The 16,385-nt window shown below is 45.2% G+C and overlaps 1 protein-coding gene across 1 annotated transcript in view; it reads left to right on the forward strand.

Annotated features, from left to right (window-relative positions):
- Nucleotides 1-13,664, forward strand: part of mfsd8l1 (major facilitator superfamily domain containing 8-like 1) — an 82,727-nt gene extending 69,063 nt beyond the window's left edge. The window contains exons 11-13 of the mRNA XM_070882297.1: nt 254-384; nt 1,138-1,263; nt 13,317-13,664. Of these exons, the coding sequence (XP_070738398.1) occupies nt 254-384; nt 1,138-1,230 (224 nt within the window). The 3' untranslated portion in view covers nt 1,231-1,263; nt 13,317-13,664. The remainder of the gene's footprint in view (nt 1-253; nt 385-1,137; nt 1,264-13,316) is intronic.
- Nucleotides 13,665-16,385: the final 2,721 nt, after the last annotated feature.

A 16,385-nucleotide genomic window follows, 5' to 3' on the forward strand; every position in this document is an offset into this window, starting at 1 on the left:
CCGGTTTTCAGCACTACCATTAGTGTAGTTTGTGTGTGAATGTCGGGCTGAAAAAGTATTTTCAATGAACTGTAATTGGGCCATGCTTTACTATATTTTAAAAACACAGGTTTTGATTCATAATGTTAGAAACACCATTAAAATTATGAAAAGCTCAAAGTGATTGAGGATATGTAAATTTTGTCTGAAATGTATGATTTATGTTACTTTTTCCATATGAGTGTCTAGCTCTGAAGTGCTTTTTTCTTTGTAGGATTCAGTCAAGGATTCCGTCGTTCAATTGGTGGAATTGCCACAATATTGGGTCCTATGTGGGCAGCAGGATTAACTAATAACCTTTATATAATGTTAGGAGTCATGATGGGTCTTCTGATACTTTTAACTGTAAGTAAAATGAAATGAATGTAACTCGCGTAAATAAAGATTACATGGTGATTTCTAGGTGCAATAAGTTGGAAATTCATGTGTCAAACTGTACATTCTGCAGTTTCCTTAGATTGACGACTTCCATCAGCCTTGATAGTTATATGAACAATGATGGGCAGGAAAAGACCCTCTGGTCCATCCAGCCTGTCCCACCCAACTGCGATGCCTTATGCATCACAGTATATAGACGCCGCATCCTAGCTGAAAGCCATTATGTTGGCAGGCAGTTTGACTGGGGTATCGGAGCCAAACTCAATCCTTCAGCTGGGGCTCAATGGATAGCAGTTGGGAGCTGAAGCCTGGCTGATGTTTTTGTAGTCCCTCCTTCGGTCCAGGGTATTGAAGTCAATTTTAGAATCCCTACTGCACCCTCAGTACAAACTAATGGAATTTAGGATCTTCCTGGCCGATACAGACCAGCTATTTGCTCAGCCATTAGCCAAGCCAATGGATGCATTTCTGTCTATAATAGTACAGACTAATTAGTAATTTTAAAAAGACCAAAGTTATTTTGCTATAGGATAAATAAAGAAACTATTTTATTCACGTGCATCATTGTGTCAAATGTTCTGCTTTTAATAAAGGATGGAAGAGTGCATAAGCCTAGTTTGTCTGTATTATTAGTTCTAACCATTTTTGTGCATACAGTGCTCTTAATATTTACAAGAAAATGAACGGACTGAATTCATCTAACCATGTATTCTATTTTAGATAATGATGGTATTATCATACAGCTATTTGGTTGAACCTTCCCCAACCCTGATTTCAGCTGTGAACAGGAGCAAAGTGGATGATGATTGCTGAAAGTGGCTATGAAATCCAGCAGAAATGTACAAGGTAAAGTGACGAGAAGAAATAATTGTCTGCACATTACTATTAAACTTAATCTTGCTCCAATGGTAACTTGGGAGCATAGGAATCTATAGGATCCTCAGAGGCTATTTTGGCCCATCTGGCATGTCTGAATTCAAAAACAAAGGGCTAGAAATTGCATAGTGCTCCGTTTGGGGTCTCCCGCAAAAGTATCGCCGGGCACTACACAAGTAAATACAACGCGAATGGAAGTGGAGCGCTAAATCAAGCACTACCACTTTCCTTGTAGCGCTAAAGGAAGTAAGGGGAGCTGTAGCGGCAGAGTGCTGCTCAATGTCCCGTGCAGCGCTGCCGGATTCACAGGCTCCTTCCCTTCCTTAAAGAGAAGGGCCAATGCTGAGGTCATTGGAGGCTAAGGTTGGGAATGGCTGATGACAGCACCTGAGATCCGCGAAGAGCAGCCCGAAGCACTCCAAGAAAGTGCAGGGTGGATCAATCGCGGCCTGGGAAAAAATTTTAAAAACAACACTGAGGATGTTACTACAATTTGGCCAACCTGACCACCACTGCCTTTAATTATCGCTCCCCAAGTGGCCGGCCGAGGTCACAACGCCTCCTACAGTTGACGGCCGGGTTGGAAGTGAATTTTACGTCCGGGAGATAATGGGGTGTTGCGCATCAGATGACGTCACGATCTCTGGAGCGCAGGAGATCGAGGTGGTAAGTTTTAGTGCCAGTGCTAACCCGCCATGCAAGTTCGCGGGCGTCGGTAAGTTCGCCACGGCCCTATAAACCGTTAGCGCTCCATTATCGTCCCCCCACAGGCGCTAATGGGAGGCGCAAAGGAGGCCAATTTCTCCCTCAAAGTCTACAATTCATTATCTATGTGCTATAGTTGTTTCTGGCAAAATGCCTAACCATTTCCAATGTGGGCCTAGATCATCCTGCGTAATCCATTTCAAATATTCACCACACTGTGTGAAAGTTGTATCTGATCTGTCGAATCATCTTCTGAGTTTCTGATCTTCCTGCCTGGGGAACAGGCCCATTTAAAACTGAGATGAGGAGAAATTTCTTCTAAGGGTTGTGGATCTGTGGAATTTGCTGCCTCAAAGAGCTGTGGAAGCTGGGACATTGAATAAATTTAAGACAGAAATAGACAGTTTCCTAAACGATAAGGGAATAAGGGGTTATGGAGAGCGGGCAGGGAAGTGGACCTGAGTCCATGATCGGATCAGCCATGATCATATTAAATGGCAGAGCAGGTTTGAGGGGCCATATGGCCTACTACTGCTCCAATTTGTTATGTTCTTATCCTATGCCCCTTCATGGTGATTCTCACAGTCGTCCTCACCCTCCATCCTCGTTCCTGCTTGACAGTATAACTCTGAGGTTAATCTGATTGAATGAAGTAAAGCTAGGAGGCCAACTCAGTTTTGAGATTTCACCAAATGAACTAATATATATTCCGTCCCATTACAAAATCACATCTTAAAAATGCATAGACCCTCCACCTGACCACCAACAGCAACTTATTGCATCCCTGAAGTGCCTTTTTAACGTCGTAAAACATCCCAACGCGCTTCAGAGGACCGTTCAAAAATAAAATTTGACACCAAAAATATTACACAGAGATATTGGGGCAGATGAGGTAGGTTTTCAGGAGTGTCTTAAAGTAGGAAAAAGAGGCGGAAAGGCTTAGGGAGGGAATTCCAGTGATTAGGGCCTCGGCAGCTGAAGACACAGCTGCCAATGTTGGAGTGATTAAAATTAGGGATGCACAAGAGGTCAGAATTGGAGGAACGCAGATATCTCAGTGGATTGTAGGGCTGGAAGAGGTTAGAGATGGGGACATGGCCATGGAGGGATTTGAAAACCAGGATGAGAATTTTAAAATTGAGGTGTTGCTTAACCAGGAGCCAATGTAGGTAAGTGAGCACAGAGGTGATGGATGAACTGGACTTGGTGTGAGTTAGGCTACAGGCAGCAGAATTTTGAATGACCGTTTGTGGAGGGTGGAAGATGGGAGGCTGGCCAAGAGAGCATTACAATAGTCAAGTCTAGAGGCAATAAAGGCATGGATGAAGGTTTCAGCAGCAGATGAGCTGAGGCAGGGGCGGAGTTGGGTGATGTTAATAAGGTGGAAATAAATGGTCTTGGTGATGGCATGGATATGTGGTCAAAAACTCATCTCGGGGTCCAATACAACACCAAGGTTGTGAACAGTGGTTCAGCCTCATCATCATAGTCAGTCACTCTGAGTCGAGAATTACTTGCTTCTACACTAAAAATAAGTTCTCTGGTGACTGAAGAGTCCAATGCGGGACCTACAGTCTCTGTCACAGAATAGTGGTTGAAGGAACGGGTGGGGTGCCTGGGTTGCCGCGCGCTCCTTCTGCTGTCTATGCTTGGCTTCAGCTGCTTCTCGGCGAAGAGACTCAAGGTGTTCAGCGCCTTCCCGTATGCTTTTCCTCCACTTTGGACGATCTTAGGCTAAGGATTCCCAGGTGTCGGTGAGGATGTACCTTTTTTCAAGGAGGCTTTAAGAGTGTCCGTGAATCGTTTCCTCTGCCCACCTGGGGCTCGCTTGCTGTGTCGGAGCTCCGAGTAGAGCACTTGTTTTTGGAGTCTTGTATCAGGCATGTGGACGATGTGACCCATCCAGCGGAGCTGATCGAGCATGGTCAGTGCTTCGATACTGGGGATATTGGCCTGAGCGAGGACACTGACATCAGTGCGCCTATCCTGCCAATGGATTTGCAGGATTTTGTGGAGGCAGCATTGGTGGTACTTCTCCAGTGTTTGAGGTGCCTGCTGTACATAGTCCATGTGCCTGAGCCATATAGGAGGGCAGGTATCACCACTGCTCTGTAGATCATGAGCTTGGTGCTGGGTTTGAGGTCCTGGTCTTCAAACACTCTTCCTCAGGCGACCGAAGGCTGCACTGGCACACTTAATGGCAGTGTTGGACCTCGTCGTCGATGTCTGCCCTTGTTGACAGTAGGCTCCCAATGTATGGAAAATGGTCCACGTTGTCCAAGGCTCGTCGTAGATTTTGGTAAACTGGGGACACAATGCTGTGTGGTGGGGGCAGGTAGAGAACCTTTGTCTTATGGATGTTCAGTGTAAGGCCCATGCTCTCGTACGCCTCGGTGAAGGTGTTGACGATGGCTTGGAGTTCGGCCTCTAAGTGTGTGCAAACGCAGGCGTTGTTTGCATACTGTCATTCGATGACAGAGGATGGGACAACCTTGGAGGTGGCAGAGGTTGAACAGATTCCTGTTTATTCTGTAATTTAGCTCCATTCCAGCGAGGAGCATGCTGGAGATGAGATGGAGCCTTGCAGCAAGGAAGATCAAGAAGAGCGTTGATGCGATGACACAGCCTTGCTTGATCCCGGTCCAAATGTGGGACGAGTCTGCGGTGGATCTGTTGGTCAGGATCACGGCTTGCATGTCATCGTGGAGGATGGTGCCAAACTTTTGAAGGCAGCCGAATCTGAGGAGGATGCTCCATAATCCCTCACGGTTGACAGTGTCGAAGGCTTTTGTGAGATCAAAGGCGGCCATGTACAAGGATTGTTGTTGTTCCCTGCATTTCTCTTGTATCTGCCGCGCGGTGAAGATCGTGTTCATTGTGCCCCTTAGTGGGCGGAATCTGCATTGCAACTCTGGGAGGGGTTCTTCAGCCACAGGAAGAAGGCAATTCAGGACAGCAGGGACATTCCTCTGTAGTTACCGCAATCGGACTTGTCACCTTGAAGATGGTCACGATTACAGCATCTGTGAGATCTCTTGGCATGATCTCCTCCTTCCAGATAAGAGAGATGAGGTCATGGATCCGCGCCAGTCATGCTTCTCTGCCATGTTTTAGTGCTTCGGCGGAGATTTCATCTGCTCCTGATGACTTGTTCTTCAGTTGTCGGATGGCCTTTTGAAACTCGTGCCGGGCTGAGGTTGTGCTGAGATGGTGGCGGGTAGCATGCTGTGGGATAGAGTCAAGGACACTCATGTCAAATTCAGAGTCTCGGTTGAGAAGATCCTCGAAGTGCTCCTTCCAGCTGCCTCTTTGTCCTTGATGAGCACCGTTCTTGGCCAGTGGAGTAGGGCCTTAGCTGCTTGGGCCGTAGGTCATCTTGTCTGCGCTGAAGAATCCTCACACGTCTTGCTGTCAGATTTCTTGAGATTTCTCCACCCACCATCTGTTCTTTAGGTTACGGGTTTTCTGTTGGACCTCGGCTTTCAGACATCTGTAGAGCTGCTTTCTTGCCCACGAGTTGTGTGGCTGTTTCCAGTCCAAGAATGCCTTGCTCTTGCGGTATCTTAGCTCCTGGATTTCCTGGTCGTTCTCATTGAACCAGTCTTGGTGTTTTCTGGTCGAGTGACCGAGCATCCCTTCGCCAGTGCTGATTATGGAAGCCTTGAGGGTTGACCAGACTCTGTGTCTCTGGGTCACTGGGAGTCGTCGGGTTGGTAGCGAGGTGCTGGCTGAATAGGGCTTTCTTAGCATGATCTTTGAGTGCACCGCCGTTGATTTTCCTGCGGCATTGTTTCTGTTGCCGTCACTGTTTTAGGGCAATGTTGATGGTGATGACAGCAAATTAGGCAGTGGTCCGTCCAACAGTTGTCAGCTCCTGTCAAGGCACGGGTGATGCACACGTCTTTGTGTCCCTCACTCGGATGATGACCAAGTCTAGCCAGTGCTTGGAGCGAGGGTGTTGCCATGAAGCTTTATATTTGTCCTTCTGATGGAACAGGGTATTGGTTATGACGAGGCCATGTCCTAATCATTTCGTCAAGAAGAGGGTGCCATTGGAGTTGGCTTTCCCTACCCCCTCTCTGCCGATCAATGTCCTTTCCGACTGGCGTTGAATTCGCCAAGGTGGATCAGCTTGTCGCTCGTTGTGACGCGGGACAGGGAATAGAATTTCTCTTTGGTCTCCTCTGTAGCGTCCATTGGTGGGGCGTATGCGCTGATGACTGTAGTGCTCTGGTTCCGGGTTAGGGTGAGCCGAAGAGTCATGAGTTCAGTGGAGTCTCTGAGACGGCTCACTAGTTCATTTTTTATAGCGAAGCCAACTCCATGGAGGTTGCGTCTGCTTCTGGTTTGCCTTTCCAGAAGAAGGTGTAGCCACCACCTTGTTCTTTGAGCTGGCCTTCCCCTCGATGGGGCGGCGATGTCAGTGTCGATGTGCCTGAGTTCCCGAGCAGCAATAGCAGTGCGGCGTTCCGGTCTGTTGCTGTTAGGGTTGTCCACGAGGGTCTTGACGTTCCAGGTCCCGAACTTCATCTTAAAGCGTGGAAGCTGCCTGTGCGTGAATTCTTTTAACGTGGGGCCGTTGCACACCAGCTAGCTTACGGGCTTGACAGAGCAAGGTCTTGGCCCAGTGGCAAGGGGATCAGAGATGACTGGAGACCAGGCTCTGCTGTATGGGCCTGGTTCATACACACAGACATACTCCAACTCTCCTCTATCCCTGGGTTTCGTAGGACGCAATGGCGGTCTCAAGTTTGCTGTTGGCATGAGCTGCGCCGCTCCTGTGCCACGACCATGCTGCTGGTCTGCGCTGCGCCGCTCCTGTGCCATGACCATGCTGCTGGTCTGCGCTGCGCTGCTCCTGGGCCACGACCCTGCTGCTGTCCTCCGGCCTCCCGCTGTCCTCCGCCTTCCGGCCTCCCGCGGTCCTCCGCCTTCCGGCCTCCCGCGGTCCTCCGCCTTCCGGCCTCCCGCTGTCCTCCGCCTTCCGGCCTCCAGCGGTCCTCCGCCTTCCGGCCTCCCGCTGTCCTCCGCCTTCCGGCCTCCCGCTGTCCTCCGCCTTCCGGTCTCCCGCTGTCCTCCGACCTGTTCTGGGCCCCGACCCCGCCGCTGGGCTCGACCTCTCACCGAGACGCCAACCAATCCACTACCTGGGATGCTGTGATGTCCGCTTTGCCTTCATCGCGCACTCGTGCTGCAGCCTCAGACAGATGCCAGGCGAGGGATGGAGTCGGTGGCTCGGGAATGGAGTTTGTTCTGGGGACCAAAGGCAATGACTTCGGTCTTCCTAATACTTATGAGGAAATTTCTGCTCAAGTTGTCTGACAATTTAGATACAGTGGTGAGGTTGTGAGAGGTGATGGTGAGATAGAGCTTGGTGTCGTCCGCGTACATGTGGAAACTGATGCTGCGTTTTCGGATGATGTCGCCAGGAGAGGGCCAAAGGTAAATCTTTGAGGGACACCAGAGGTAACGGAGCCGGAAGAGATGCCATTGCAGGTGATTCTTTGACTACAATTGGATAGATAAGAATGGAATCAGGCGAGTGCTGTCCCACCAAGGAACTTGCTAATGTTTTAATAGCTAAATAATGTTCTCACTTAATTCTTAATTGTTAAAACACAGAAGTAGAACTTAGGATGTACATCCTAACATGGATCCTTCATGCTCCTCATCAGTGACTTTAGTGTGACCTGCAGTGCATAATTATAATTTGGGCCTGCCAACTGGATGTGTCCAGTAGTTACAATGTAACTGCATCCTTAAATGGCAAAACAATGCATTATCAAAGGAAAAGGAATACGATTGATTACTGATCATTCTGTGGAAGTAGCCAGTCAGTGTGTGTCTGCTCCAAAAATTATTTAACTACCCCAAGGTGCAGCTCCAGGGTATTTCATTGCAAGTCAAAAAATGTATATTAGTACTGTATAATTTGTTAGGCCACTTCTAGAATATTGTAAGCAATTTTATATACTTGTCATCAAAGTGAGAAAGGGTTAATTAATAACCTTGTGGTAAAGGGGCCTTTAGAGAAGAGTGATCATAATATGATATAATTTTGCATTAAGTTGGAAAGTGATTTAGTTAAATCTGAAACTAGGGTCTTAAATCTAAACAAAGGAAACTACGTAGATATGAGGGGAGAGTTGGCTAAGGTACATTGGGAAACTACACTAAAAGGTATGACGGTAGACAAGCAATGGCTAGCATTTAAAGAATTAATACATAATTTACAACCCCACAAGAAAAGTGATCCAACCGTGGATAACAAGAGAAGTTAAAGTAGATCAAAGGAAAAGGCTTAAAATGTTGCCAGAAAGAATAGTAAGGCCTGAAGATTGAGAGGATTTTAGAATTTAGCAAAGGAGGACCAAGAAATTGATGAAGGGAAAATAGAAATGAGAGTAAACTAGCGAGAGACATAAAAGCAGACTGTAAAAGCTTCTATAAGTATCTAAAAAGGAAAAGATTAGCAAAAGTAAGTGTGGGTCCAGTTCAGGCTGAGACAGGAGAAATTATAATGGGGAATGAGGAAATGGCAGAGAAATTAAACAAATACTTTGTGTTGGCTTCATGAAAGAAGAAATGAAAAACCTCCTGGAAATAGTGAAATATCAGGGTTCTAGCGAGAATGAGGAACTGAAAGACATTAGTATTAGTAAAAAAAAAATAAGTACTGGAGAAATGAATGGGACTGAAAGCTGCTAAATCCCCTAGACCTGATGGCCTCCATCCTAAGGTTTAGAAAGAGATGGCTACAGAGATAGTGGATGCATTGGTTGTCATCTTCCAAAATGCCATAGATTCTAGAACGGTTCCCATGGATTGGAAGGTAGCAAATGTAACCCTGCTATTTAAGAAAGGAGGGAAGAGAGAAAATGGGGAACTATAGACCAATTAGTCTGACACCAGTAGTAGGGAAATTGCTACAATCTATTATTAAGGATGTGGTAACAGGGCACAGAAAAGAATAATAGGATTGGGCAGAGTCAACATGGATTTATGAAAGGGAAATCATGTTTGATAAATCTGTTACAGTTTTTTGAGGTTGTAACTAGCAGAATAGATGAGGGGGGACCAGTGGATGTGATGTATTTGGATTTTGAGAAGGCATTCGATAAGGTGCCACACAAGAGATTATTGAACAAAATTAGGGCTCATGGGATTGGAAGTAATATACTAGCATAGATTGAGGATTGATTAATGGACAGAAAACAGAGAGTAGCAATAAATGGGTAATTTTCAGTAACTAGTGGGGTGCCGCAAGGATCAGTGCTTAGGCCCGAGCTATTCACAATCTATATCAATGATTAAGATGAGGGGACCGAATGTAATATATCCACGTTTGCTGATGATACTATGAGGGAGCAGCGTGCAGCGGCGCGGTCCCGGCCTGCAAGACCATCATCAGGCCGGGGCCATCAGAGGGAGCAGCGTGCGGCGGCGGCATAGCACTGCAGGAGGGCGACGGCTGCGAAGTCAGGTCGCTGATTGCAGTGTGGGCAGGCATAGCAGGAAGGGCGAAGGAGCAGCAAGAGTCCGTAGAGGGAAGTGACCGGGGCCCAGGAGAGGCATGAGTCTGGGGCCCAGAAGGGGCAAGGGCCCAGGGGCAGCACGGGCCAGCCCATGCTGCGATATGTGTGCGCACTAGGTCCATGCAGCAGAGCTGATCTCCAGTCGTCCTGGTTAATCCTTGACAGAGCCAGGTCTTGGTCCAGTGGCAAGTCCATGTGGTGGCTGGTGTGCAACGGCCACCACACATTAAAAAAATCCAAGCACAGGCATCTTCCACCCTCCAAGATGTAGTTCGGGATCTGGAATATTAGGTCCTTCATTGAAACATCTGTGAACTCATCTCTTTTTGGCATGGAAGCAAGTCATCCTCGCTTCGAGGGACTGCCTATGATGATGAGGTGGGAATGTAAGTTGTGAGGAGGATGCAAAGAGACTTCAAGGGGACTTAGTTCCTGGGCAAGAACATGGTAAATGGAATATAAATGTGGAGAAATGTGAAGTTATCCATTTTGGTAGGAAAAATAGAAAAGCAGAGTATGTTTTAAATGGTGAGAGATTAGGAAGTGTTGGTGTTCAGAGGGATCTGGGTGTCCTTGTACACGAATCACTTGAAAGTTAATATGCAGGTACAGCAAGCAATTAAGAAACCAAATGGTATGTTGGCTTTTATTACAAGAGGATTTGAGTATTAGAGTAAAGACAACTTACTGCAATTATATCGGGCCCTGGTGAGACCATACCTGGAGTATGGTGTACAGTTTTTCTCTCACTTAAAGAAGGATATACTTGCCATTGAGGGCGTGCAGACTCATTCCTGAGATGGGGGGATTGTCCTATGAGGAGAGATTGAGTAGATTAGGCCTATATTCTCTAATGTTTAGAAGAATGAGAGGTGATCTCATTGAAACATACACAATTCTTTCAGGGCTTGACAGGGTAGATGCAGGGAGGATGTTTCCCCTGGCTGAGGAGTCTAGAACCAGGGGTCGGCCATTTAGGACTAAGATGAGGAGAAACTTTTTCACTCAATGGGTGGTGAATCTTTGGAATTCTCTACCCCAGAGGGCTGTGGAGGCTCAGTCTTTGAATATATTCAAGACAGAGATCGCTAGGTTTTGGAATTAGATTAAGAGAATCAAGAGATATGGGAATAGTGCAAGACTGTGGAGTTGAGGTGGAAGATCAGCTATGATCTCATTGAATGGCGATTCGACTCGAGGGGCCGAATGGCCTACTCCTGCTTCTAATTCTTATGTTCGTATTAAAAGATACTTATGCATTGGAAATGGATCAGTGCAGCAAAATGTAAAACAAACTTATCGGGATAGACTGAAATAATTGAACTTGTTTGCATATGAGAGCAAAAAATTGAGACTTGGAGGGAGAAATTCGCATTGTTTGCGCGTCCTGTTGGGGGACGCAAACGATTTCTCGCCCGGGGGTGGGGGGACGGCGTTACTGGCTCCCGCGAAATTGGGCAGGAGTTAGCGGAGGCACAAAACCTATAGCACCTTGGGCCACTGCGTCGGCGATGATGACTTCATTGCCGTGTGCAGTGACCCGTTTTCGGTCCGTGGCAGAAATTGGGCTAAAATCAAAAGCAAAATACAGCGGATGCTGGAATTGGAAATAAAAACATAAAATGCTGGAAATCTCAGCAGGTCAGGCAGTATCTGGAAAGAAAGCAGAGTTAGCGTTTTGGGTCGATGACCCATGAGGTCGCCACGGGCGATGTCCGTATCAGGCTCGCGGGTTGCAAACCAGGCCGCACCCCGCTTGCAGGGCAAAAAGTAAAGGGGAGGTGAGCGGCGCCATTTTTTCCCAGCTGACTTGCCAGTCCGGCCTTTTGTGGTCTATTTCGTGGGGTCCGTGCCGCGATGGTGCAGCCTGGTACTCAGCTTCTGTGCCGGGCTGCGGCCATGGCACCCCAAATCACTGGTGGGGTAGTGGAGGCCCCTCATCCCACTGCAGAGTTCGCAGCGTGCCATCCCCTTCAACAGAAGGGAAGGGCCGTGTGCTCCTACCAGCGCTAGGCGGAGAGGTCGCACAGCGCTGGAAAATTTGTGCGCTTACTGCCCTGGTCCCTCCCCCGAGAGGAGGTGGAGCGCCGACATTGTGCTCCACTTCCTCTCCGGAGCACTATCCCCAATTTTGTAGCCGGAGCGGGAGTTCCACGTCGGGTGCAGGAAGTACTGTCTCATCTCGGTTACCCCCTCCAAACGCGGCAATACCGAATTTTGACCCGTTGGTAATTTCATTACAATAAAACTGGAATAAGTATTTATGTAATTTACTGAAAGCTTCAACTTTCTTCATTAGATAACCTTAGATTAATATTTGTGCTCACTACCTGCAGCTAGATATTAATGCTTGGTTATTCCTTTTGAAATTCAAGAATGTTTAAGCAATCTCTTCTTTTATTCTGCCTATTCAACATTAAAGGTCTATTCATTCTGAAGTCTGAATGTATTTGGAAATTAACCAGCATGTATCATTTTTAATGTAATTCCATTATCCAGGGATGCACACTGGTGACTCCATTAGAAGTATACAGATTTTGTGCCTTTGACATTTGGATTTACTCCTTCAGGCTTTCTTGTACATTTAAGGCTTCTTTTCCCCAATAAAACTGAAGGACTGATGACTTAAGTTACAAAGCCCGTGAAACTATGAGGCATCTGGCAGTTTAAAATTGCAAGGAAACAACAGCCCCCATCCCCTCCACCTCCGGATGTCCAAAGCTTGCCTGGTGCGATTTTCAGGTGGATCCCGTATGTGAGCGCCCAACACTCCTATCGGAGACGGGCAGGAGGCTGCTTGTAGCACCCAGTTTGAAATTTGTTGTGCAAATGCATGGTGCACACTTCCCCCTTTGCACCAGGGACTGCTAGAGGCTGTTTTCCCAAAAATGACCTGGAACAATTGTAATTTTGAAAGTGCATCACATACAATTCAGAGCAAATTAATTTTGAAGTCTATTTAAGGAAAAATAGCCATACTTCACTAGCAATGTCCCACAAACAATAATACAGTGAATGAACAGTTAACATTTTTTGTGTGCAGTTGATTTAAGGGGGGAATGTTGGCCAGAACAGAAGGAACACTGTCTGATCTATGAATAGCGTCATGGAATCTCTACTGTCCATGTGAACCACCAGAACAGTTTAACAACAACATCAAATAATGACACCTCAGTACTGCAGTCGAGTGTTGGATACATTATGTAGTTGAAGAAGAGAAATAATCTTTTTTGGTCCATCAGCAAAGTTGCAGATCAATTTGTTTATACAATGCATTGTACATTACATCACTTCTGTCATTATAAAACCATTAATCTCTGACTCCCATTGATCAATGTTGCAGGAGATCGTCGAATACTTAGGTTTCTTTGTCACTGCAATAAAATATCAATGGAAAAAATCCATTTCTAATGACCCTAAAACTGGTGACCTTTCAAGTTGCTGCACTGATATTTCTCGGACAGCCAGCAGCAGCACAACACCTCCACTGCCCACAAACAATAAGCGCATTACTGAAGGATACGATCTTCATTATACAGAACATTGGAGATTGAGATAAATGCAGTACAGGGTAATAGTATCTTGGGATTCAGATAAACCATTCAAGCTTTGTCTCTGTTTCATCATCTGAAACACTTGATTAAATTACCACTTTGTAGTTTGCTCTCTGGTCTTGATTATTCTTTGTTGCCCAGCCAGGTTCTAATTTCCAGTGCAGTGTTGACTCTTTGCAATAAAATCCCTTTTAACTATTGATTTGCACAAAAATGTTTTTTTTTCCAGATCTCCAGTCAGTGCTGCTGTGATGAATCTTCATGCACCATTTAACATGTACAGTTGTAACCATATTTAATGTGACCACTTTTGTTCAGTCTCCTGTTTTATGTATATTTTGGCAACTGTAAAAATTAAATTACTCTGTTTATTGTAATAAAGTGATCGGGTAAACAATAGAAAGGCGATATAAAATGTGAACAAATGAATGCATTGTATTCCTGTTTTGTTTCAGGTCCTATATGAATATATAAATATTGTATAATGTACACATAAATTATATTTTAAATTACAGATCATGTCTGTGTACATTTGCTAATAAATCACTGTTAAATGAACTGAATTTTTAAGATAAAAGCACATTTTCTGTATTGTCTGAAATAAATATATGCATAAATAATGTTATAAAACTAAAGAAAACAGATTATTGTGATGAATGTTGTCACAATGTGAAACTGTACTTTTCATAATTTATTTAATGAAGTATGTTTTGTATTGAAGCCTAGTATGGCTGTGTTAAAGCCAATAATGAAAGTCTAAGTCATTTCATTATGTTTACAATTTTTTAAAGAAATATATCAACTAAATCTACCTAATACCAGCTTTAAACACTGTGAGAAGCATCATAAGGCTCGATTTTAACTCACCTCGCCAGACAGAAATCAGGTTGGGGGGAGCGGCGGCAGGGAGTTAAAATGGTGTAGGAGTATACCCATTCCTTTTCTGCCCGATCTTACCGACTATAATTTGAAGTTGCAGGGAAGGACATCCACACCCAAGCCAGCAGGGTCCACTTTCAACATATCGATCGGGCTCCGATGACTTACTTGAGGCTCGATAGGCGATTTAAGCCCGAGCGGGGGAGCAATGGTGGCTTTCTTCCCCCACCCCGCCCCTGGCAAAAGCTGCCTAAGATCGAATCGAGGGCCAGAAGACACCCAGCAGTTTTTTAATTTAGTTTCCTTGTGAGCCTGGAGGAGCTCACCATGGCTTCCCTGACACACTGATCTGGCCAGAATTAAAACTGAGGCTAATGTTTTAAGTAATTTTGGATGTCCACATGCATTCTAACTGTGCTTTGGAAGTAGTAGTTGCAAAGGGTTTGAAGGGGAATAAAAGTAGGCATTCGAGCTTTCAGTATATTTGCTGTTCTTTAATGTATTTTGTGACTTTTCTAGTTATTCCAATTTCAGTTTTTTGGACCTTTAGTTACATTTTATCAAAAAATACCAGTCATGTGATTAGATTGGCTATGTTCAGCTCATCACTGTTACTGAGCAGTAAATATATTTCCATCATTCTGGTAATAGATTCCTCGTGTAATGTGGGTCATCTGAATCCCACACTAAGAGCGTGATTTTGCTAACCGTGGCAAGTCAAGGGAGGCCGAGATAGGTGGCGGGTTGCAACCCTGCTCCTGGCTCCATCCCGGTCTGAAAATTTTGCGTTCATGGGGCTTGTTAAGCCCGTCCTGCGAGGTTCCCGGCCAATTAAAAGGATGCGGGTCTGATGACGTCATTTGGTGACGCGTCATCAGCCAGTTTCCTTAAAGGGACCATGTCCACATTGATTTGGCAGTAGTGCTGTCAGTATTCTACAGCATTGAGGTGCTGCAAACACTGACAAACACCGCACAAAGGCTGCACCCAGGCTCTCCCATGATTCCCTCCATATGCTTATGGAGAGAGTCACAGCAGGCAGGGAGGTTCTCTTTCCTTCCAATGGGCGGAAGAGACATCCCGAGGACACTAACGCAGCCTGGTTGCACATTGCAGAGGAGGGCACAAGCAGGGATGTTGTCAGGAGAACCTGGCATAACCTTAACTTTAGAGCTAGTCTATTTAGGGTAATGTCAGAAAGCACTTCTTCACGGAAAGGCTGTTGTAAATCTGGAAATCTCCCCCAAAAAACTGTTGAGGCTAGGTCAATGGAAAATTTCAAAACTGGGATTCATAGAATGTTATTAGGTAAGGGTATTAAGTAATACAGAACCAAGGCGGCTAAATGGAGTTCAGATGCAGATCAGCCACGATCTAACTGAATGATGGAGCAGACTATGCTATCTATTATTTCCAGTAGGCTGATGATTAATTGTGCAACCTTGAATTGAGCAGACCAGTATGATGATTAATTCCAAGTACATACAAACTGTTCTAAGAGATTGAAGTAGCAGCAACAATGCATTTTTAAACAACTTGAGATGCATTTAGAATTAAATTTGAGGCTGTTTCTCACCCACAACTTGGTCTCTAGCATAAGCACACCAAATTTAGTATGTTTTTAAGAGCAGTGATGCAATTCATGTGGAATCCAATAGAGAAAGCTTTCTTGGAACAGATGTGGTCTGAAATGTTCAAAGCAAACTACTGTATTAAGCTACTAGTTGATGGTTTTGGTCTGGTACAAGAACATTCAGCAGATGATTTGTGAAGCATTAAGAATGCCCAGCAGCATTGCAAGATCATGGAATGGGAACAACTAAACATAAGTGGTGATTTTTTTCTGCTCACCCATGTACAAATTACATCATTCCTGTACTTAGCACCCAATGCTCTTTTGCAAGTTTCCAGCAGGACACAGAATCCACTCAGCTAGTTTTATGCTTTGAATGCAAATGGATAGCTGTATAGAGGAACACTGGATATGATTGAGGAATAATGAAGTCACAATAATTATGCTTTTGGGTTTTGCTAATTAATAAATTGTAGGTATTTTCCAGTTTCTTAGTGTAAAATCCTATGTTTAACTGATGATGCTTCCTTCTACCATAATTATGCTCTGAGAAAATTAAAATCCTTTGAAGTGAAGAAAAGTGAATGTATTACTCTCACTCCATCATATCTAATTAGGTGGGGATTTCCATTGCAATGGAATTCCTTAAGGTCAAGCTGTTAACATTTAGTCATTATTAGACAGATGTGCCAACAATTTTCACGGCACGTCGTGGTTCCGATCAGGTGCCGTAACTTCGGTGGTAGATTGGTGGAAACCCTGTTTATGTATTTATTCGAGGTTTCCACCAAAATAGACCAGCCAATTGAGGAACTTCCCAGCAATGGTGCAACTAGTTTTGTGCCA

This window comes from Pristiophorus japonicus, chromosome 6 (assembly GCF_044704955.1).
Source record: "Pristiophorus japonicus isolate sPriJap1 chromosome 6, sPriJap1.hap1, whole genome shotgun sequence".
NCBI classification, from domain to species: Eukaryota; Metazoa; Chordata; class Chondrichthyes; family Pristiophoridae; genus Pristiophorus; species Pristiophorus japonicus.